A 24,005-nucleotide genomic window follows, 5' to 3' on the forward strand; every position below is an offset into this window, starting at 1 on the left:
CTTTTCCACGGTGGGCAGGGGCAGAAATTCTGGACAGAGAACGTCCCACAAAGCCCGGCAGGTGTCCACAACTATTCCAGACAAGGTGGATATTCCAAGCCGGTACTGGAAGTGCAGTGAAGAGAGGGTCTCTCCAGTTGCCAGGAATCTGAGACACAAAGAAACAACAAAAATTAATATCTGTGCTTATTGTTTTGTACCACACCATAAACAAAAAACTTTAACACAAAAAAAAGGGCATTAAAAAATAAATCTTCAGCCTTTTCTTTACTGGCATAAAAATAATGCTGCAGCCTTTGGTTAAGTACATGACAGATAAAGAATTCAGCAAGCTTTGGAATATTACATCTGAGAACAGATAAAATAATGCAGGCATTGGTTTTTAAATACTACATACCGTAATGTGACCAGGAGCCATTCCTCGGGAGGACTCGCACGACGGAGCTGTGTGTCCTGTCTCCGGATGACATCTTGGACACGACCAAGCAAATACATGAAGCTTTGTTGGGACATCCATGTATAGTCCATAAATTTCTCCGGGTTTGCCTGTAGCTTGCTGTAGAGGGTGTGGTACGCTCCACGGCTCTCGCAGAGTTCAACAATCGGATGTTGTCATGATCCATGCTGGATTGTGACAGATAAAAGCACTTGTAACCTTTTTTTTCTTTAAGCTGGTTGCTTAAAGTTAGTTTTGCCCCTGGTGGCCATTAGGGTCATTACACAGTGGTGTCTTTTGTTCTAGTTTGCCCCCAGTGGTGGTTAGCGTTATTACACGAGAATCAGTAACAGGTGTGATTCCTCTGGCTTAACTATAAAGGTGTGTCATGTGCTCTCACTCACTGTTGGTGATATTGGTCATTTCCAACCAAGTCTGGGGAAGGAAGGAGCTATTCAGAGGAGTTCCTTGCAGCTCAGTCAGAGCTCTGTGTAGTAGCTTCAGGTGGAAGCTGAATTCGGGTGTCGTACTCTGTTGCTGGGAGCAAGAGCAACAGAGCAAAGCTAAGTGGTGTTATCCCTGTTTGTACCTTTCCTTTTGTGTGTTTCAGTGCAGTGGTGGGATTAGTCTCTGCACCGGTCATTTCACTAGAAAGGGCTAGGTGCAGGGTGAGCTAGGGTTTTTAGTTATCCTGCTCGTCGCCAGGTGCGTAACCTGCATAGGGACCGTCAGGAGTGTAGAGACACTGACTCAGGGGAGTGCAGGGGTCTCCACATCCCCGTTCCCTATTGCAGGGCCCTCCATTGTATCGGTTTCCCTGGTGTTTCCCTTTATTATTTAAATTCGCCCTGCTGGAGGCGGGGTATCCAGATTCACGTGTAATACTGAAATTCGCCTGCTGGAGGCCGTGTATTCGGCTGCACATTATATTATTTAAATTCGCCTACTGGAGGTGGTGTATCCAGGGTCACGTGTGTCAGAGAAATTTGCCCTGCTGGAGGCGGTGTGTCTAGTCACACGTAACCATCACAGATGTATCCACAAACGCCGGCGCTGCCGTCTTCGCTGTCTCTCTCTCCCTTTGTTCATGGCAAGCAACTGCATAAGGGTACTTTCACACATCAGTTTTTTCCTGTCAGGCGCTATCCGGCGTGTCGCCGGAGTGCCGGATCTGGCGACAACCGGAAAAAACGGATGCGTTTTTCTGCCGCATTCATCTAACGGATCCGGCAAAAACCCGGATCCGTTTCTTCCGTTTCGTTCGGTTTTTAATCCGTTTTTCGTCGGATTACGACGGATCCGTTTTGTAAAAACGCCCATGGGGTGCTCAAAAAACATGATTGGCTACGGAAAACCTATTTTTACAGTGTTCCCAGCCCATCTTTCACAGTTTGTAGAGGAGCAAGTGCAGATTGGAGAGAGAGAAGAGAAAGTAGCTGGCTGGCGAAGATGGACGTTGTGATAGCAAACATTCTGAAGAATTTGGTGGATTTCACTGTTGAGGCGAATCGTTTGAAAGCAATTGTTCTTGAGAAGGAGAGAAGAGACAGCAGCGCATCATGCGTCAGCGCCGACGACGTTTGTGGATCCACCCCATCACAGCCCAGAGAATGACACGTGGGGTTTATTCTACACTCTACATGGAGCTAAGAGGAAACCCTGAGAAATTTTTCGCATATGTTAGGATGAAAATGGAGAACTTTGATTTATTGTTGGAAAGAATTGGACACCTCATCAGAAGAAGTGACACATATTGCCGCTTCTCCATTTCACCAGCGGAGCGTCTGATGGTTACTCTTCGGTAAGCCATATTTAATTTGATCTGCTTGCACTGGAATGTTGTTGAGGGTCGTTTGGGATAATTGTTTTTATAGGATCCCCAACTGTTGTATTTATACAAAAATGGTGGGGGAAACAAGAGGCGCAATAGTGCCCTATCACTAGTGACACTTGAAGTATGAGCGGTATAATACAGTTCCACTCACCTATTCCAGTTGTGTAACCCACAACTGGCTTGAGAGCATATCACAGAATCAGCTGCTGCAGGACCTCCACCAACCACTCGCACGTGGAAAAACCTTCAGAAAGTTGTGGGAAGCAAGATGTGTTACAGTCCGCGCTGCCGAGATTCACAGATCACCTGGGAGGCAAGATGTTATAACAGTGTACTCCTTTATTTCCTCCTACGCGTTTCGGCGCCCTTCCTGGCACCTTCCTCAGGGATATTACATCCCCTCCTTTCTCTGCTGCAGTCACCGGGCAGGCAGAGTTCAGCACCAGTATCAGCAGTGGCTCGATACCTCAGAGCCCGCTGCTAACTTCACCAGGTTTCAGCAGTGGCTCAACACCTCAGAGCCAGCTGCTCACTTCACCATGGTTGGAATCCAAAAAGGAACTGCTATAACCAACATATATGGGTTGGTTATAGCAGTTCCTTTTTGGATTCCAACCATGGTGAAGTGAGCAGCTGGCTCTGAGGTGTTGAGCCACTGCTGAAACCTGGTGAAGTTAGCAGCGGGCTCTGAGGTGTCGAGCCACTGCTGATACTGGTGCTGAACTTTGCCTGCCTGGTGACTGCAGCAGAGAAAGGAGGGGATGTAATATCCCTGAGGAAGGTGCCAGGAAGGGTGCCGAAACGCGTAGGAGGAAATAAAGGAGTACATTGTTATAACATCTTGCATCCCAGGTGATCTGTGAATCTCGGCAGCGCGGACTGTAACACATCTTGCTTCCCACAACTTTCCCAACTGTTGTATTTGACTTATATGTTATGTTATTGCTGTGAATTGGAAATCATTTTAAACTTTTGCTTTTTGCACAGATTCCTTGCAACTGGAGAATCCCTTTCGTCACTCTATTTCCAGTACAAACTTGGGATTTCCACCATATCTGGAATTGTGAAGTACACATGCCGTGCATTGTGGGACTCTTTAGTTGACGAATATACCAGAGCCCACAATGGAGAGATGGCTTGAAATTGCTGACAAGTTCAAAAAAATATGTCAGTTTCCTAATTGCTTGGGTGCAGTGGACGGGAAACATATCCGCATCATCAAACCTGCTAGATCTGGATTGGAATATTTTAATTACAAGAAGTATTCTTCCATTGTCCTCATGGCCATCGTTGATGCAGAATACAAATTTATAGCGGTTGATATTGGGGCCTATGGGCTGTCCAATGATTCCCAAGTCTTTAAATTGTCAGCAATGGGTCGGCATCTCTATGGAAACAACGTCCAATTCTCACCCCCTAGACCACTGCCTGAAAGATCAGGCCCACCAATGCCTTTTGTTTGTGTAGGGGATGAAGCCTTCCAGCTCTCAGAACACCCATTGAAGCCGTACTCCAGCAGTGCATTGACACCTACAAGAAGAATTTTAATTACCGCCTCACACGAGCACGAAGAATGGTGGAGTGCACTTTTGGTATTCTTACAGCAAAATGGCGTGTTCTATTGACCGCGACCATCCTCAAGACTGAAACTGTGGACAAGGTGATCAAAGCTTGTGTGGTCCTACACAATTTTGTTATCTGCAACGAACACATTTCCAGTGAGGACCACTCTGAAGAAACCACCTTGCATGATTACCAGAACATTACCTTTAGAAGTTCTGTGGCTGTTTCCAGAATTAGGGACAAATTTGCTGAATACTTTAATTCACCTGAAGGATGAATCGACTGGCAGGATGACAGAGTTTGAAAACTTCTTCTTTTACCTTTTTTACCCAAATTCATGTACCTTGTGTAACCACATTATTTGAAATTTTTAACAAATTGTTGTACCTTACTGTTACCTACATGATGTCACCTTTTAACCAAAGTTGGGTACAAGGATGTATATTTTACCACAATATTTTTACCTTGTTGGCAAAGTTGTGTACCTGGTTGTGTATTATACAAAGTATTTTAACTTCTTTACCTAAAGTTATGTACCTGGTTGTGGATACCCAATCAATTTAACCCTATGTAAAGACTTTTTTTAACCTTTGTTTTACTATTTAACCTTTGAAATAAAAGACAGACAACTTTTTGAACCAACAAAATGTTTTTATTGAATTGTTATTAATCATTTTTTTCTGAAAACATTATTTTTAATTCTCAGAAAAAATTATGATTTTTTTATTGCAAAAAACTATAAATTAACATAATGTTGGGTGGAGATAATGCTGGAGGGGCTTTGGGACACTTCGACATTGGGAGTGTGGAGAGAGGACAGGGATGGTGGTGGTGGTGGTGAAGGATCGGTAGGTAAAAGAGGTGAAGGGGTTGAAAAAGAATAAGAATGGGAGGACATGTGGGAGGCAGAAGAGGTGGTGGGTGGTGGAGAGGATGGTTGGGCAGGGACTGGAGGCGCAGAAGATGTGGTTGGGAAATGGTACGGGGAAGGATGTTGAAATGTAGCAGGTTGGTGGTACGGGGGAGGTTGCTGGTACTGGGGAGGTTGCAGGTAGTGGTGAGGCTGCTGGTACTGGGGAGGCTGCTGGTATTGAATATGAGGGGGAGGGGGGACAGAGGCTGAAGGGAGGGCAGGTGTGGGTGGAATTACCGGGGTGGGTGGAGGAGCTTTGGAGGTAACCTGCGCTAGAGCAGTGTGGCACGACTGCATTACATGCATCTGCTGGTCAGGAGATAGTCCATCTATGCGTTCCAATACAGACCAGAAAAATGTGTTGTTTGGAGTTTGTCTTGCATCTGAATGCATGCTTTGCAAAAGTGTTTTGACCTCAAGAATGCTGTTGCTGAGCATATTAAAGCCTGCGGCAATTTGCTCAGACAACACTTTGAGACAGTTTTGAAAAGATGCATTCAGATGCAAGAATTCTGGTGCATAGATCCTTTCCTGACCCCTCTGCTGCTGCCGCCCAGTACCTGCAGGTGTACTAGAGGTGGCAGCGGCAGAAGGGTGGGGTAAAGGGAAAGCTATTTCCTCACCAGCAGATTCATGGAATGGAGTTGGCCACGATGCTCCAGCGCTGGTGGGATCACTTGTGAGGGCAGGCTGTGAAGGTGCAGATGGGCGAGGGCAGTCGAAGTGTACCTCGGTGGCGGTCTCGTGAAGGATCGCCCCAGAAGGGTCCAACTGTGCAGGCTCCCGAGTGCTGCTCACGGTGCTGATGAAGAAAGAGAGAAAAAACAAAATTATTATATTGCTATTGCATGTCCCTGGCTGGAAAAAAAAAATTAGTTATACATGTTACATTTTTTTCTACATGGGGTTTTCAATATTTACCTTCTGGTCACCATTGTTGTCCGGAGGAACGACAGGGCGTGCGCATACTTGTACTTGCTCCTGCGTCCTCCAGAGCCACACGGGGCCTGCATTTCTTTGTTGAACTCCTACTTGAAGCGATCCCTGATAGACCGCCACCGCTTCACAATTCTCTCCCCTGAAAAGAGAAAGCACAAATTGGTTATTATACAACATCAGGGTTTCCCAAAGTCCACTCCTCAAGTCCCCCACGGGTCATGTTTACAGGATTCCAATAGTGTTGCACAGGTGATATAATCACAGGTGCCTTGATGATACTTCCACCATCTGCACAATACAAATGAAATCCTGAAAACAGAACCCAAATAGGGTCCACGAGGACTGAAGTTTAGGAAACACTGGTTTACATGCAGCCACATTACGGAAATGTGTATACTTACAGTTTTGAATCTTGGCCCGAGCATCGAGGTCCTCCCAGTTGGCCACAAGTTGGGCACAGATTTCCTCCCACATCTTCCGTGTCACTATGAGATCGGCATGTCGGCAGTCCCCCATGTTCCACAGCGGCTCCCTTTCTTGGACCAGATCAATGAGGAGGTCAATGTCCAGCTCACTGTCCGAGTCAGGAGCACGCTGCGAATCCTGTTAAAGGAAAAAAAAAACAAATGTTACCCTCAAAACTAGACCAAAAAAACCCATCAAAAAACATTCTACCAAAAAGACAAAAAAAAAATTTTTTACAAATAAGTATCAAAAAAAGGGTGTAAAAAATTTTTTAAAAAATTAGAAAAAAGGCCAATAAAATTTGTAACAAATTATTTGGAAAAAAAGGCCAAAAATTTTTTTTAAAAATGCCAATACTATTTAACCCCTTAACGACCGCCGATACGCCTTTTAACGGCGGTAATTAAGGGTACTTAAACCACAGCGCCGTTAATTCACGGCGCTGTGATTTAAGTGAATAGCGCCCCCCAGTGTCGGATTTTCTCCGGGGTCTCGGCTGCCAGGGGTAGCCGAGACCCCAGAGAACATGAATCGGTCGGTTTTTACCGACCCCTGCTTTTGCGATCGCCGTTATTAACCCTATAACGGCGACCGCAAAAAAAAAAAGCCGCGATTTTACATTTAATTTCTCTTTCCTCTGATGTGATCGCACATCAGAGGATAGAGAAATAGGGTCCCCGATCCCCCCGGTCCCCTCCCGGTACCTCTCCCTTGTCCTCCGTCCCCTCCCGGTGGTCCAGCGCCCGCCGGCGTCATCCGATGGGCGCCGCCATCTTGAAAATGGCAGGCGCATGCGCAGTGCGCCCGCCGGGAATCTGCTGGCTCCGGCAGGCAGATTCCATTCATTATTTTGATAACTATGATAAACGATCATAGTGATCAAAATAATAAAAATAGTACATAACCCCCCCGTTTATCACCCCCTTATATAGGCACACATAATGAAATAAAAAAAATATTTTTTTTTTCAGTTTTCCATAAGGGTTAGGGTTAGGGTTAGGCTAGGGTTAGGGTTAAAGTTAGGCTAGGGTTAGGGTTAGGCTAGGGTTAGGGTTAGGGTTAGGCTAGGGTTAGGGTTAGGCTAGGGTTAGGCTAGGGTTAGGCTAGGGTTAGGGTTAGGCTAGGGTTAGGGTTAGGCTAGGGTTAGGGTTAGGCTAGGGTTAGGGTTAGGCTAGGGTTAGGGTTAGGCTAGGGTTAGGGCTAGGCTAGGGTTAGGGCTAGGGTTAGGGTTGGGCTAGGGTTAGGGTTGGGCTAGGGTTAGGGTTGGGCTAGGGTTAAGGGTTAGGGTTGGGCTAGGGTTAAGGGTTAGGGTTGGGCTAGGGTTAGGGCTAGGGTTGGGCTAGGGTTGGGCTAGGGTTAGGGCGAACTAGGATTAGGGTTGGGATTAGGGTTAGGGGTGTGTTGGGGTTAGGGTTGGAGCAAGAATTGAGGGGTTTCCACTATTTACCAACTTTGGGGGTCTAAAAATTGGGGTCTAAAAAATCACTTTTGTGGAGATAAAAAAGACTTTTTATTTTCACGGCTCTGCGTTTATAAACTTCTGTGACGCGCTTGGGGGTTCAAAGTGCTCACCACACATCTAGATAAGTTCCTTAGGGGGTCTAATTTCCAAAATGGGGTCACTTGTGGGGGGTTTCCACTGTTTAGGCCCATCAGGGGCTCTGCAAACGCAACATGATGCCCGCAGACCATTCCATCAAAGTCTGCATTCCAAAATGGCACTCCTTCCCTTCCAAGCTCTCCCATGCACCCAAACAGTGGTTCCTCCCCACATATGGGGTATCAGCGTACTCAGGACAAATCGCATAATAACTGTGGGGGTATGATTTCTCCTGTTACCCTTGTAAAAATAAAAATTTGGGGGCGAAAAGATCATTTTTGTGGAAAAAAAAATGGATTTCTTATTTTCACGGCTCTACGTTATAAACTTCTGTGAAGCACTTGAAGGTTCAAAGTGCTCACCACACATCTAGATAAGCTCCTTCATGGGTCTAGTTTCCAAAATGGAGTCACTTGTTGGGGGTTTCCACTGTTTAGGCCCATCAGGGGCTCTGCAAACGCAACATGATGCCCGCAGACCATTCCATCAAAGTCTGCATTCCAAAATGGCACTCCTTCCCTTCCAAGCTCTCCCATGCACCCAAACAGTGGTTCCTCCCCACATATGGGGTATCAGCGTACTCAGGACAAATCGCATAATAACTGTGGGGGTATGATTTCTCCTGTTACCCTTGTAAAAATAAAAATTTGGGGGCGAAAAGATCATTTTTGTGGAAAAAAAAATGGATTTCTTATTTTCACGGCTCTACGTTATAAACTTCTGTGAAGCACTTGAAGGTTCAAAGTGCTCACCACACATCTAGATAAGTTCCTTAATGGGTCTAGTTTCCAAAATGGGGTCACTTGTTGGAGTTTTCCACTGTTTAGGCACATTAAGGGCTCTCCGAACGCAACATGGCATCCGATCTTAATTCCAGCCAATTCTGCGTTGAAAAAGTCAAACGGTGCTCCATCCCTTGCGAGCTCTGCCGTGTGCTGAAAAAGGGGTTTACCCCCACATATGGGGTATCGGCGTATTCAGGAGAAATTGTACAACAAATTTTGTGGTTGATTTTCTCTTTTAACACTTGTGAAAATAAAAAAAATTGGTTCTGAAGTAATTTTTTTCCAAAAAAAAGTTAAATGTTAATTTTTTCCATCCACATTGCTTTCGTTCCTGTGAAGCACTTAAAGGGTTAATAAACTTCTTGAATGTGGTTTTGAGCACCTTGAGGGGTCTAGTTTTTAGAATGGTGCTACTTTTGGGTATTTTCTGTCATGTACACCCCTCAAAATGACTTTAAATATGATGTGGTCCCTAAAAAAAATGGCTTTGTAAATTTTGTTGTAAAAATGAGAAATCGCTGGTCAACTTTTAACCCTTATAACTTCCTAACAAAAAAAAATTTTGCATCCAAAATTGTGCTGATGTAAAGTAGACATGTGGGAAATGTTATTTATTAAGAAATTTATGTGACACATCTCTCTGATTTAAGGGTATAAAAATTTAAAGTTTTAAAATTGCAAAATTTTAAAATTTTTTGCCATATTTCTGTTTTTTTCATAAATAAACACAAGACTTATCGAAGAAATTTTACCACTAACATGAAGTACAATATGTCACGAAAAAACAATCTCAGAATCAGCAGGATCCATTAAAGCGTTCCAGAGTTATAACCTCATAAAGGGACAGTGGTCAGAATTGTAAAAATTGGCCTGGTCATTAAGCTGCAAACTGGCTCTGTCGCTAAGGGGTTAAACTAAAAATTTTGAATAAATTGAAAAAAAAAAAGGGGGAAATAATAAGGCGAAACATTTTTTAGAAATAATTAAAATAAAGGTGAAGAAAAAAAAAAGGTACTTACACGAGGACGACCGCCGTGTTGCACATGCCGACTGCCCTAGGAGGCACTTGGAGGACCTCTTGAACGGCCAAAAGATTCCGAAGACTATAATAAAAAACATAAAACAAAATACATTTGTGCTTGGATGTAGGCATATGTGCTGTGTGATATCTGTAATCATCTATTTTTATTTGTTGTCTGCAGTGTGGTGTCTGTACTAAATAGTTTTATATGTGTTGAGTGTACTGTGATATTGTGCTTCTGTGATGTATGCAAGAAACTTACGAATTGCGAGGACACTCCAGGTATCTCTCCACCCCTTCTTTCTTCTTCTGGGAGCACCTCTTCAGCCACCTCTTTATCTTCAAAATCCTTTCAAGAAAAAAATTAAAAAAACATCAAAAGAATATATTAATCTATATAAATATATATATATATTCATCTTATCATGTCAGGTCTGTCTGTCTGTCACAAAAATCACACGTAGGTACTTGGTTGGGTTCCGCTAGGGCGCGACAAATCAGTGACAGACGCAGACGCAGTCCGGAGTTCTAAAGACGCACACCACCACTAACGTCGGTTGATCAGCGGCGCTAGAAAAACATACAATAACAAAACAAAAAAGGAATATAGTCACCATCCAACAGCCCCCAGACTCTGTCCCTACTCTCACCACGCAGCAGGCATCTTCCAGTCACAGTATATGCTTTGCTCAAAACGCTGATGATGTCACTCTTGCCCAATGTCATGATCAGTCTTTGGCGCAAAGCATTACTTGGAACAGAAGATGCAAGGAGTGTGAAGAGAACAGAAAGAGTCCGGAGGCCATCTGATAGTGAGTATATAATTTTTAAAAAATGTTTAGATCCTATCTTTAACTATTGAAGCTGAATCTACTTTACCAAAAAATATAAAAAAATAAAACATTTTTTACCTGTAAGTGCTGTCGATGCGAGGGAGGGCTCCCAGAAGAAGAAGACATTTCCACTACTGCTGGCGGCGTGTGATGATGGTGGCCAGCGTCTGATGCTGGTGGCGTCTGCTGCTGTGCAGCGTCTTGTGCTGGGAGTGTCTCGTGCTGCTGCCCGACGTCTGCTGCTGGTGGCGTTGGCTGATGCTGGATGGCGTGTTCTTCAGCTGCGAGGCGTCTGCTGCTGGCGGCATGCACTTCAGCTGCGCGGTGTCTGCTGCTGGCGGCGGCGATAGATTCTGGCCGCCGTCTACAACTGTTGCTGGCAGCATCTGCTGCTGCTTGCGGCCTCCACTGCTGGCAGGCTGATGCCTTGATGGCCTTTGGGATGCTTCCTTGACAGGCTCCATGGTAGTGGCTGAGGGTGAGGACCCCACTGGCATAATATATATTTCCTGGGGGTTGGCCAACTTCTGAGCATGCTCAGACGTAAAACCGGATCTGGCCACCGGATCCTTCTTTTGCCGGATCCGGCGCATTGCGGCGTCCATAGACTTCAATTGTAGAAAAAAAACGGAATCGCCGGATCCGGCGTTTCCGGCTTTTTTGCCGGAGACAAAAAAACGTTACTGTTGCCGTTTTTTCCAGACGCAGGAATGCAATGTTTCTCCGGATCCGGCAAAAACCGGACGAAACGCAAGGCCATGCGGCACGATCCGGCGCTAATACAAGTCAATGGGTAAAAACCGGATCCGGCTTCAGATTTAGCTGGATCCGGTTTTTAAATAAAAAGCCGGATCGCGCCTGACGGGAAAAAACTGATGTGTGAAAGTACCCTAAGCCTGAGCCATCCTGATGTCCAGATCCAAGTTGAAGTGAAAACTCTTCCAGCGCAGATCCATGTCGTCAATATAAAAAGCAAGCAAATGTGAAGAATTACGCTGAAAACAGGGACTATATAACAAATTCCCATAACACACGCCCACTGCTGTCCAATTGGTGGAGTCTGTTGCACTAATTGGTCAAGGATTTATCCTCCTGTGATTGTGATATCATGCACATAAAAAAAGCAAATGCATGGAAAACGCTTGCATACGCATACAAACGCTGCGTTTTTTTGCCTTAGCACGCACGATGATGCGAAAAAAAAGCAGCGTTTACATGCGTGTATACGTTTTTGCCACGCTTTTGATGTGCGTACCAAACGCAGCGCAGAAAAATGCTAGTGTGAAACTAGCCTTACACTGAGGTTTCTGTGTAAATCTCTGAAACGCGTGTCTGTGCTTCGGCGGTGTCCATCTTTTTAGGATTGCATAAAGGTGCTGTCGGCAACAGTTTTGTGCACTTCTGAAAAGAAGGACACAGCTGAACAGAGGCCATAAAGAATCCAGAGTAACTCTACTGCCTTATTATAGGGAATGGATCCCTCGGGGGTTTCATTTGCATCACGTCACTAGGAGATTTAGATGGAAACCCCAAAGTAAGGAGCCAGTGTAGAGCTCTGGATAAATGTGATCCCAAATGTTATGTAAAATATTCCCAATAAAAGCTTCAATTCAATCCACAAAAAAGCAAGCCCTGGCTCAGGACTGTCATCTGTTAACGGAAATAAAGGGGACTTCCACGTTATTGGTAGTACAAAGGCTCAGGAAAATTGAAATGGCTCCTCACCCACCAAAAGAAATTCAGCAAATTCTCCACTCCCAAATCCAAATGACCCCTTCCCTTTTGAGCCCCACAGTGTACCTAAACCACATATTGCATCCACGTTTGGCATTTCTGAAGCATTGAGAGCCCACCTAACTTACGGGTGCATGCCTCCAGAACACGGGCTGGGCATATCATACTGGTGACTGCAACAAACTGGTCACTACAGCGTACTGGTCATTACAACAGCAGTTTGAAAATTTCACTTGTCAACATTCATTGCTGCTTGTTTCTGGAAAACACCCATGGAGTCAAAATCGTCACTACATCTGTAGATAAATTCCTCAAGGGGTATAGTTTCCCAAATGGGGTCACTTGAGGGAGGATTCTGCTCTGCTAGCAATTAGTGGATCTGTATTTGGAGTCCGCAAACTGTTCTAGGAAAATCTGCGCTCCAGAAGGCAAATAGCGCTCCGTTCCTCCCTAATCTCGCCATATGGCTAAGTAGTACTGTACAGCCACATATGGGGTTTTGCCACATTCAATAGAAATTGCGGGACAAATTTTGGTGCCATTTTTACTCATTTCTTGTGTGAAAATGTAAAACCTAGGGCTAAAACCAAATTTTGGTTGTAAAAATGTAATTATTTGTTCTTCATTGTCCAATGGTATAAAATTCTGTGACACACCCGTGGTGTCAATATGATCATTGCACCCCTAGATGAATTCATTGAGAGGTGTAGTTTGTAAAATGAGTTCACATATAGGGTTTTTTTTGTTGCTCTGGCACCTCAGGGGCTCTGCCAATGTGACATGGCACCCTCAAACCATTCCAGCAAAATCTGAACTCCGATATGGCACCTCTTCCCTTGTGAGCTTTGCACTGTGCCTCAAAACTAGTATTCCCCCACATATGAAATATCGGCATATGCAATTTCTCCTGTTACCCTTATGAAAATGCAATATTTTCTGCTAAAAACATTTGTGGGGACATTTTTTTTCTTTTTCTTTTTATGGTTCAACATTATAAACTGTGAAGCACCTAAGGGTTCAATGTGCTCACCACACATCTAGATCAGTATCCTGAGAGGTCTAGTTTCCAAAATGGAGTCAATTGTGGGGGCTTTTCACTGTTTAGGCACATCAGTGGCTCTCCAAATGCGACATGGCAACCACCAATTCCATCAAATTTTCCATTTAAAAAGTCAAATGGCGCTCCTTCCCTTGCGAGCTCTGCCATGCACCCAAACAGTGGTTTCTCCCTCATATGGGGTATCAGCATGCTCAGGGGAAATTACAAAGGTTTTGGGGTCTATTTTTAGGCACCAGATAAGCGAATTCAGCAGAAGCACCACTGCACCCAGAGAGCTCCTTACTCCAGCTTGGTCATTGCAGATTGCTCTAATACCAACAGTCAGTTGATGTATCAGGTGACCTTTTAAAGGATGGTGGGAGTGGTCAATGCCCACAACAGCTGACCCAGCTGCAATGTGAGGTGGTACCTAAAAAAATGGTTTTGTAAATTTTGTTGGAAGAATGAAAAATCGCTGGTCAACTTTTCACCCTTATAACTTCCTAACAAAAAAAAATTTTGTTTCCAAAATTGTGCTGATGTAAAGTAGACGTGTGGGAAATGTTTTATTTCTTAACTATTTTTGTGACGTATCTCTGTGATTTAAGGGCATGAAAATTAAAAGTTTGAAAATTGTGATATTTTACAAATTTTCGCCAAATTTCCGTTTTTTTCACAAATAAATGCAAGTCATAACGAATAAATTTTACCACTATCATGAAGTACAATATGTCACGAAAAAACAAACATTATCAGAATCACCGGGATCCGTTGCAGCATTCCAGAGCTATAACCTTATAAAGTGACAGTGGTCAGAATTGCAAAAATTGGCCAGGTCATTAACGTGCAAACCACCCTCGGGGGTAAAGGGGTTAATTGTACTTTATATACAAGTCATTATAAAGAAATAATGTTTCCTAACATTTTTTCCTGTATAATCCATTTATTTTTAGTTTTATATGTTTTATTGTCAGTCCATAAAATTGGAGTAACACTTTGGCAACATTGTTCCCAGTAGCTAACTGTGAGTCAGAGATGCATTTTATCCATCCTGTCTAATTCCATTTGAGCACTGTTTTCATCCATTTCAGCTATTTTCCTGCCCTCCTATTAGGGTCTTTTGGAAAAATTCTCAAGTTTCCTATTGACTTCAATTATACTCGTTACTCAAGTCGAGCTCATATGAGCGTCCGCCGACCTGCTTGACTTGAGTATTGAGCACTAGAGCATTTTAGTGCTCGTTCACCACTACTCAATATGGGCCTAAAGTGCAGACTCTCAATCATGGCCTCCATCAGGGCATTACAGCCCTTACTGGTGTATGGGGCCCGGTGACTAGGGGGGCCCCGAGCCCTCGGGGCCCCCCGATATTTTGTTCTGGCAGCAGGCGCGCTTTTATTCACATCGCCCCGGGTCCGGCTGTCAACATGAAATGGGCAGGCACTGTAGCTTTAAGCTATGGCCTGCCCCAGTGCATGATTGGTCCAGCCAGCCTCTTGTGACGTCAATCGTCACATGCTGCTCTGCTCCACTTTCTCATTCCGGAGCAGAGCGAGCAGCGTGTGCGGTGTCAGCATGTCACATGCCTGGAAGCACTGGTGGATGGGTGGCGGTCTGGCTCGGCGGACGGACGGTCACCAGGACTCCAGGAGAGAAGAGGCGGCGGCATGTAGACCGGACGTGGAGTCGGCAGGAGAGCGAGCAGGGTGAGTAGTCAGGGCAGGTGTGGGGGGGCATTCGCACTGCAGCATTGCCACAGCACAGGGCCCCAGGACAGGCAGGGTGGGCCCAGGCGCGGGGGGGCATCCGCACTGCAGCATTGCCACAGCACAAGACCCCAGGACAGGCAGGGTGGGCCCAGGCATGGGGGGGCATTCGCACTGCAGCATTGCCACAGCACAGGGCCCCATGGCAGGCAGGGAGGGCCCAGGCGTGGGGGGGCATCCGCACTGCAGCATTGCCACAGCACAGGACCCCAGGACAGGCAGGGTGGGCCCAGGCATGGGGGGGGCATCAGCACTGCAGCATTGCCACAGCACAGGGCCCAATGGCAGGCAGGGGGGCCTAGGCATGCGGGGCATCCGCACTGCAGCTTTGCCCCAGCACAGGGCCCCAGGGTAGGCAGGGGGGATCCAGGTGTGGGGGGGTGCCCACACTGCAGCATTGCCACAGCACAGGGCCCCAGGGTCTCTCTCTGTGGTGGCCGTGCTGATGATGGGGGAGCCAGGGGGCCCGGCTGATGATGGGTTGAGCCAGGGGGTTGATGATGGGGGAGCCAGGGGCTGATGATGGGGGAGCCAGGGGCTGATGATGGGGTGAGCCAGGGGCTGATGATGGGGTGAGCCAGGGCCAGGGGCTGATGATGGGGTGAGCCAGGGGCTGATGATGGGGGAGCCAGGGGGCCCGGCTGATGATGGGGTGAGTCAGGGGGCTGATGATGAGGGAGCCAGGGGCCCAGCTGATGATGGGGTGAGCCAGGGCCCAGTGGGACAAATTTCCAGCACCCATGATTAGTAGGCACATTGTTGACTGTCTCCACAGTCTCCACTTGCAGCTCAGCCCGTAGTTCTATCCTTTTATTCAGCACAGACTGTGCTGACCAGTACCAGCGCATGTTGACTGTCTCCACCTGCAGCTCAGCCGTTGTCCTATCCATTTAGTCAGCACAGACTGTGCTGCACAGTACCAGCATGCTGCTGACTGTGTTGGAGTTAGAGTTGGTGGTTTTCACTGTTTAGGCACATCAGGGGCTCTCCAAATGCAACATGGCGTCTGACCTCAATTCCAGCAAATCTGCGTTGAAAAAGGCAAATGGCGCACCTTCCCTTCTGAGCTCTGCCATGCGCCTAAACAGCGGTTTACCTCCACATATGGGGTACCAGCGTACTCAAGACAAATTGCACAACAACTGTTAGGGTCCAATTTCTCATGCTACACTTGGGAAAGTAAAAAATTGAGGGTGAAAAGATTATTTTTGTGATAAAAAAATAAGATTTTTTATTTTTATGGCTCTACATTATAAACTTCTGTCAAGCACGTGGGGGTTCAAAGTGCTCACCACACATCTAAATAAGTTCCTTAAGGAGTCTACTTTACCGTAGCGTTTACTGACCGTGGGAACATGCCCTAAAGAGTATTGGAATTATTACTGTATAAAAGTTAGTAAACTAAATAAATGGGGTGATCAGCGCTTTACTCTTGACTCCTATTATTTATTTTTGCTTTTTTACATAATCACTTAGAGTTACGTTTTGAGGTGTATTTATGTTCTATAATTGATCAGTTTTTAATAAATGCCAATAAAGATGATTTTTTTGCAGTGTATAATCAGTGATTATATATGCAGTAATATACACTTTCCATTTATTTGGTGGGCAGGCTGAGACGACCATTAGATTCTTCTTGACTGGGTGGTGGGCGCAGCGGCAACACCGGCTGTGTGAGTAAATAACAAATCCATGTATTCATTTGTCCACCATTTTAGAATGTGATTGTACTTATATATACATTGCTATTGGGGAGTCGAAGGGGGACAGGGAAGGAATGATAGTATAATTATTCCTTCCCTCTCCCCCTTCGACTCCCCAATAGCAATGTATATATAAGCTTTTGGTCAAAACAAAAGCTCATGGCTATGTATGTGATATGGTGTTAATGTGTGATTGGTTAGGGCGTGGTGCAGAAGTGAAGTTTTTCCTAAAAAGGGTGGATGGAATTTGGAAGGTTCGCATGGTGGAGGAGGAGCTAGGGTAGAGGCGGAACTGGGGGTGGAGCCTGGGCAGAGTCTCAAGAGGGGGCCCCATAAATTTTACCAGTATGGGGCCTCGAAAATTCCTAGTGGCAGCCCTGCTCTCAATTTTAATTTAAGGGTATTCACATCCTAACCGGAGTAAGGATTTAGGAATTAGGCCAGAGTCACACTGGCGACAAAAACGGATGAATGCAATGCGATAAAAATTCGCATTGCAATCGTCCCAATGTTAATCTATGGGGCAGCTCCCATCATCCGATATTTTGCAGACTCTTTTCTTCGGTCTGAGACAATCGCAGCACGCTGCAATTGTCACCGATTATCGGACCGGACTCGCCAATGCAAGTCTATGGGTGCGATAAAAAAATCGAATTACAAACAGAACACAAGTGTGACTAGCGATAAAATCGCAAGACTTCTCCAGGTGACAGGAAATTGCATCAAGCATTGTCAGGAAGCTTTGGAATGCAAATTACACTGGCACCAGTACAAAAAAAAACCTGGAAGAACTCCTCCATGGATTGCTCCAGCAGATCGACGCATATAAACGTCGAAATGCTCATAGTTCTGGTCCAAGAGAGGCCAGAACTATGGGACCAGAGAGATCCCCACAATGCGGACCGGGCACGCAAGGAGGCAGCGTGGAGAAGAATCTGTTCACAGATGTTCCCTGGTTATGCGGACAGATCTCGGGAGGAGCAGGAGCAAATTAGTAAGTTGGCATCACATGTGTCCTAGGCCTACACACATTGCCAGACTCAACTTTAGCACTATCAGGTGAGGAGCAAGCATGAATTCGTGTGAAGTTATGTAGGACCACACAGGATTTGATAACTTCATTAACGTTGGCTTCACTCAGCTGAATGGCTGACTGGAGGATCCTCCATTTGGCACAAAGAATACCAAAGGCGCACTCCACCTGTCGTCGTGCGCGTGATAGGCGCAAGTTAAATATTCGATGCCGGTGGTCAAGGTTTCTATGGGGATATGGCCTCATGACATGTCGGGTCAATTGAAAGGCCTCATCTGCTACAAGGACATAAAGCACCAGTTCAAGATTGGAGTCTGGAAGCTGATGTGGTGGTGGTAGGTCCAACTGATTAGTACGTAGCCACCGACCCATAATGGAAGAATTGAAGACTCGGGAGCAGGGGCGTAACTAGAACTGATTGGGCCCCATAGCAAACTTTTAAACTGGGCCTCCTCAAAGACACACCCCCTTCAAGACACACCCCCTTCAAGACACACCCCCTTCAAGACACACCCCCTTCAAGACGCGAGGGCTCAGGGAAGGGGTGGGACTGAACTGAAGCAATACACTGGCTGCAGGCAGGGAGGCGGGCCCAATATGTGCTTCGCTCCACACAGCAGGCACAGAAATGCACTGTAGGCTGTGAAATCATAGTGTACATTTTTTCTGCCGGGGCCCCGGATCCCCTACACGCACCGGGCCGGTGGGCCCCCAAGACAGCGTTGGACACAGCACCCACTGGAGCGCCGCAGTAATTTACTTAATTGCACTCAGGGCTGCCACTAGGAATTTCAGGGCCCCATACTGGTAAAATTTTCAGGGCCCCCTTATGACTCCGCCCAAGCTCCACCCCTGCCTCGCCTCCACCCCTCGAACTGTCCAAAGCCCCACCGCTCTCGCTTGGAAAAACTCCACTTCTCACCAATCACACATTAACAGTTCCCATCACCAGATCACACATATAGCCGGCAGCTTTTGTTTTGGCCAAAAGATTTTTTAAGCCGCCACCATAACACAGTAGACTCTTTTGGCCGAGCCCTACTCTACTGTAGCCTATTAAATATTTGTTAAAATATGTGATACAATTTGTTTTTTTTTTATTTTTCAATTTTTAAAATGACCAATAATATCACATACAAGGGAAAAATACCTCCAGACCACATAGTGACCTATAATACCACACACAAGGAACAAATACCGCCAGACCATGACAAGACCACATATTACCACCACAGTGACCGAATAATATCACATACAAGGAACACCATCGCACCATGACCAGACCACATATTACCACCACAGTGACTGAATACTACAATACTGATCAGTAATAAAAAAAACACGATACTATCGCCATAAGTGCCATTATACACAGGAGATCTGTACTTAGTATGCAGTGTCTGTGTACAGGTAATACAGTGATCAATGACATTATACACAGGGCCTCTATACAGTGTATAGTGTCAGTGTACAGGTAACACACTAACTCACCAGTGACATCTCTAGGTGAAGTCCTTAATCTTTGTTTTTCATCTTTCATCCAGCACAGATCACCATCACGTCTTCCAGCCAGGGCTCGTCTCTGCAGGAAATAACACATTACTTATTTTTCCCAACTTCTACATTACATCACATGAAGAAAAAAAGGCGACATAGTGTCACTCTACACAGTAACAGGACCGCCCCCCCATTTAAAACTGTATACTCAAAAAATAAAATAAATACATCACTGCAGTAATAATATCCCTTAATTAGACCCTGTGGTAATAATATCCCCCATCCTGACCCCCGTGTGTCTCATTCCTGGCTTCAGTCCATTCTCCCATCCCGCCCTCATAAGTATCCATTCTGCCCCACATGATCTCTCCATCCTGCCCCATCTGTCTCCACTGTATCCATCCTGCCCCATGATCCTGCACGATCTGTCTCCAAACCCTGCCCCATCTGTCTCCAATCCTGCCCCCAGTGTCTCCAGTCATGCCCCCATGTCTTTGATCCTGCCCCCTGTGTCTCCAATCATGCCCTGTATCTCATTGTGCCCCTTCCTGTGTCTCACTGTCACATTCTGCCCCTGTGCCTCACATTCTGCCCCCTCCTGTGTCTCACTGTCACATTCAGCCCCTGTGTCCATTCAGTCCCCTCCTGTGTCTCACCGTCAAATTCTGCCCATATCGTGTCCAGCATTGTGCCCCATCGTGTCCAGCAATCTGCCCCATCGTGCCCAGCAATCTGCCCCATCATAACCAGCAATCTGCCCCATCGTGCCCAGCATTCTGCCCCCATCATGACCAGCAATCTGCCCCATCGTGCCCAGCAATCTGCCCCATCGTGCCCAGCAATCTGCCCCATCGTGCCCAGCAATCTGCCCCATCGTGCCCAGCAATCTGCCCCATCGTGCCCAGCATTCTGCCAGATCATGACCAGCAATCTGCCCCATCGTGCCCAGCATTCTGCCCCATGTCCAGCATTCTGGCCTAGGCCCCCAGCATTCTGCCCCATCGTGCCCAGCATTCTGCCCCATCATGACCAGCAATCTGCCCCCATCATGACCAGCAATCTGCCCCATCGTGCCCAGCATTCTGCCCCATCGTGTCCAGCAATCTGCCCCATCATGTCCAGCAATCTGCCCCATCGTGTCCAGCAATCTGTCCCATCGTGTCCAGCAATCTGCCCCATCGTGCCCAGCATTCTGCCCCATCATGACCAGCAATCTGCCCCCATCATGACCAGCAATCTGCCCCATCGTGCCCAGCATTCTGCCCCCATCATGACCAGCAATCTGCCCCATCGTGCCTAGCATTCTGCCCCATCGTGCCCAGCATTCTGCCCCATCATGACCAGCAATCTGCCCCCATCATGACCAGCAATCTGCCCCATCGTGCCCAGCATTCTGCCCCCATCATGACCAGCAATCTGCCCCATCGTGCCCAGCATTCTGCCCCATCATGACCAGCAATCTGCCCCATCGTGTCCAGCAATCTGCCCCATCATGTCCAGCAATCTGCCCCATCATGTCCAGCAATCTGTCCCATCGTGTCCAGCAATCTGTCCCATCGTGCCCAGCAATCTGCCCCATCGTGCCCAGCATTTTGCCCCATCATGACCAGCAATCTGCCCCCATCATGACCAGCAATCTGCCCCATCGTGCCCAGCAATCTGCCCCCATCATGACCAGCAATCTGCCCCATCGTGCCCAGCATTCTGCCCCCATCATGACCAGCAATCTGCCCCATCGTGCCCAGCATTCTGCCCCATCATGACCAGCAATCTGCCCCATCGTGACCAGTAATCTGCCCCATCATGTCCAGCAATCTGCACCATCGTGTCCAGCAATCTGTCCCATCGTGTCCAGCAATCTGCCCCATCGTGCCCAGCATTCTGCCCCATCATGACCAGCAATCTGCCCCATCATGCCCAGCATTCTGCCCCCATCTCACAGTCTGCCCCAGGCCCCCCGGATCGCCGCTCTCAAAAAAAAAGAATTTCTTGTTACCTGGCCGTCTCTCTCCCAGTCCCACTTGGCACACATTGACCGAATGAGGAAGTGAAGCAGAGCAGTGTGTGACGTCAGGTAAGGGCGGTGCTGTGGCTGGACCATTGTGCAGGGGGGGATTGCAAAGCTGGCTGGACCATGGTGCGGGGGGGGGGGACCGGCAGGCACTGGGTATTCATTGAAAATAAAGCTGCAGAGCAGATGCCTGAATAAAATGTAGGGAGGCCCTAGCACAGACCGGGCTGCCAGCGTGGTCGGGAACTGGGGACCCGGGCCCCTATATGGGCTGGGCCCCAAAGCAACCGCTTCGGCTGCTACCCCGGTAGTTACGCCCCTGCTCGGGAATCTCCAGTTCTTCCATAGGCCCCAATATCTACAATTATAAACCTGTAGTGACTGTCGACCAGGGCCAGCAATACTACAGAAAAATATTGTTTATAATTATAGAATTGGGACCCTGAGTTCGGCGGCTTACGCACACAGATGTGTTTCCCATCCAGGGCTCCAATACATTGTGGAAAGTGGCACGTGTCCTCAAATCCATGGGATATACGCAACCAGTCAGCCATTTTTGGCTCTGGCATGACCTCTTGATGGAGTCTGGACCAGATTTCTGAGCAGGTAGACCGGACAATGCCAGATATTGTGGATTTTCCGATTAAAAATTCTAAATGCAGAACAGCATAAGAAAGCCCAGTGGAAAGGAAGCTAAAAACAACAGAAATAAAAAACATGAGTACACAGCCCAACAAACAACAGGTAAAGAATTGAGCAATGTTATAGTGGATAAATTATTAATGTTAGGAATCTGGTTTCTATCATGCCTATGCAGCAATCCAGATCCTCACATTTGTCTCCAGAGGCTAAGTCCTTCTTCCCAGCTTCTGAGCATGCCCACGGGTCGAGCTCCCATTGGAGTTCAGGAGTCGGATGCTCAGGTCCTGCTCCTGATTCCATTGGTTCTGCTCAAGGCTCTGGAGATTTCCGGCAGGTCCCGTACGCTATAAAAAGTGCGCATGACCGTTCCGCCATGCGCTAGTATTTTCATACTTGCTGCTGTGTGTTTGCTGATGGATGCTTGGACTGGTGAATGACTCATTAAATACCCCCTTCCTTGGTTATTACGTTTGTGTGAGTGATTGTGTTCAGCCAGTATTAGCGCCAGCGCGCTCAAGCTTCAGCTTTAGCAGCAGCTAAGCGTCTTGCATCGCGCTTCCTGTACAGCGGTGCCTCCCCGCGGCACACTGCATGCCCAGTTCAGAGAGTGTTCGCAGTTGCAACGTCTCGGTTACAGACTCCAGGTAGGTCTAGACGGAGTGTGTCCTGCCAGCATAGGCCACTCCTGTGACCGATTACCGTGTCTGTCTCGCTGAGCCTCTGTGAGTGGTTAACAGACTCAGCGTGTTGTATTTATGTGTTTATGCAGCAGCTCTGTGTGTGAAACAGAGCTTGCTCCAGCCTTGTTATTTCATACGTTTACCCTTGCAGCTCTGTGTGTGAAACAGAGCCTGCTCCAGCGTTACTATTGCATATGTTTATGCTGCAGCTCTGTGTGTGAAACAGAGCCTGCTCCAAGTGTAACCACTACGTGTGTTATAGCTTGCAGCTCTGTGTGTGTACAGAGCCTGCACAGTGCACTTGGGTGACGCCTTTAACCCTGTGCACACCACCGCTACTTTGCTCAGTTATCCTCTAGCAGCGGTTATACCATCTACCGCACGGTGGACCCCGAGCGGTGAACGCACTTTATTATAATTTTATTTGTGCGTTCCACTGCTCCTAACATAATACTAGCGCCAGGGTCTGGCTGGAGATGGCTGATCAGCAGCAATTGTTACAATGCGTGCGACAGTTCGAGGCTCGCTTGGCTACCCTTGAGAGGGCTCTTGCAGCTTCGCAGGCCACGGATGCTGCTGTTCAAGCACTTACAGATGCGGTAGGGCGTATGTCCATGTCCGCCCTTGCGCCGACAGTTACCCGCCTCCCGTTACCCGAAAAATATTCTGGGGATGGGGCCTACTGTAGGGGTTTTATCAGCCAGTGTTCGATCCACCTGGAGCTGCTGGCTGTGCAATTCCCTACGGAACGGGCCAAAGTGGCCTTCATTATATCCCTACTGTCGTGCAAGGCGCTGGAATGGGCTACGCCGCTATGGGAACGTGGTGACACCGAGATTCGGACCGCTGCCAACTTGCTATCTGCCATCAAGCAAGTATTTCTCGGTCCGCGGGTCACGCACGACACGTCTCTGCAACTACTCGCCCTTACTCAGGGGTCACTCTCGGTTAGCCAGTATGCCGTTCGTTTTCGGACACTGGCATCCGAGTTGGAATGGTCCGACAAGGCCCTTATCCCCGTTTTTTGGCGAGGTCTAGCCGAGCACATGAAGGATGCTCTCTCCACTAGAGAGATCCCCACCAGCTTGGAGGAGTTGATTTCTGTGTCCTCACGTATCGACCTCCGTTTCTCGGAGCGCGGTATGGAGCGGGCTCACTCCAAGCGAAGAGCTGTTTCAGCTCCTAAATTTGTTGAACCTCTTGAGCTGTTTGAGCCGGAGGTCCTAACCCTGAGCCCATGGAGGTGTCTCGTACTAATTTTAATACGGACTCAGACCAGGAATCCGTTTGCGGTTGTCAACACGTATGTGCGGCTTCTCCGGAAGCCAGCCCCCCGCAATGGTCGGAGTCTGAACCGGTTGTCAAGACCTTTGTCCCTCCTCATCTTAGGGCTCAGGTACTCGCCTGGGAGCATGCGTCCAATACGTCTCACCATCGAGGCTACATGCAAATCTCGAAGCTCTTGGCCGGAGCGTATTGGTGGCCCCATAGGGCTCGGGACATCAAAAAAT

The 24,005-nt window shown here is 47.2% G+C and overlaps 2 protein-coding genes and 1 long non-coding RNA gene across 4 annotated transcripts in view; 1 reads left to right on the plus strand and 2 right to left on the minus strand.

The window, feature by feature from the left end:
• The window catches only part of NR1H4 (nuclear receptor subfamily 1 group H member 4), a 319,951-nt gene extending 298,727 nt beyond the window's left edge, over positions 1–21,224 (minus strand). For both annotated transcript variants that reach the window (XM_073545035.1, XM_073545034.1), the window contains exons 1-2: positions 21,158–21,224; positions 19,156–19,246 (exon numbers count right to left, since the gene is read on the minus strand). In XM_073545035.1, the coding sequence (XP_073401136.1) occupies positions 19,156–19,246; positions 21,158–21,193 (127 nt within the window). In that variant the 5' untranslated portion in view covers positions 21,194–21,224. The remainder of the gene's footprint in view (positions 1–19,155; positions 19,247–21,157) is intronic.
• On the minus strand, positions 4,570–5,854 carry LOC141048964 (uncharacterized). The gene is made up of 2 exons (XM_073545044.1): positions 5,668–5,854; positions 4,570–5,548 (listed from the first exon to the last, which is right to left on the minus strand). Exons 1-2 carry the CDS (start codon positions 5,757–5,759, stop codon positions 4,570–4,572), a joined length of 1,071 nt encoding a protein of 356 aa, XP_073401145.1. The 5' UTR covers positions 5,760–5,854.
• LOC141048961 (uncharacterized) overlaps positions 14,575–24,005 on the plus strand; it is a 43,863-nt gene continuing 34,432 nt past the window's right edge. Inside the window, exon 1 of the long non-coding RNA XR_012220214.1 lies at positions 14,575–14,868. This is a non-coding gene — a long non-coding RNA (uncharacterized lncRNA). The remainder of the gene's footprint in view (positions 14,869–24,005) is intronic.

This window comes from Dendrobates tinctorius, unplaced genomic scaffold (assembly GCF_039654945.1).
Source record: "Dendrobates tinctorius isolate UK_male_01 unplaced genomic scaffold, ASM3965494v1 ptg000139l, whole genome shotgun sequence".
Classification (NCBI taxonomy): domain Eukaryota; kingdom Metazoa; phylum Chordata; class Amphibia; order Anura; family Dendrobatidae; genus Dendrobates; species Dendrobates tinctorius.

Bases quoted from the DNA above. Each gene is read 5' to 3' on its own strand.
- LOC141048964 (XM_073545044.1), bottom strand. From the start codon at position 5,759: ATGCAGGCCCCGTGTGGCTCTGGAGGACGCAGGAGCAAGTACAAGTAT. The intron at 5,549-5,667 runs GTAAATATTGAA...TTTCTTCATCAG, and splicing joins ACAACAATGGTGACCAGAAG to CACCGTGAGCAGCACTCGGG.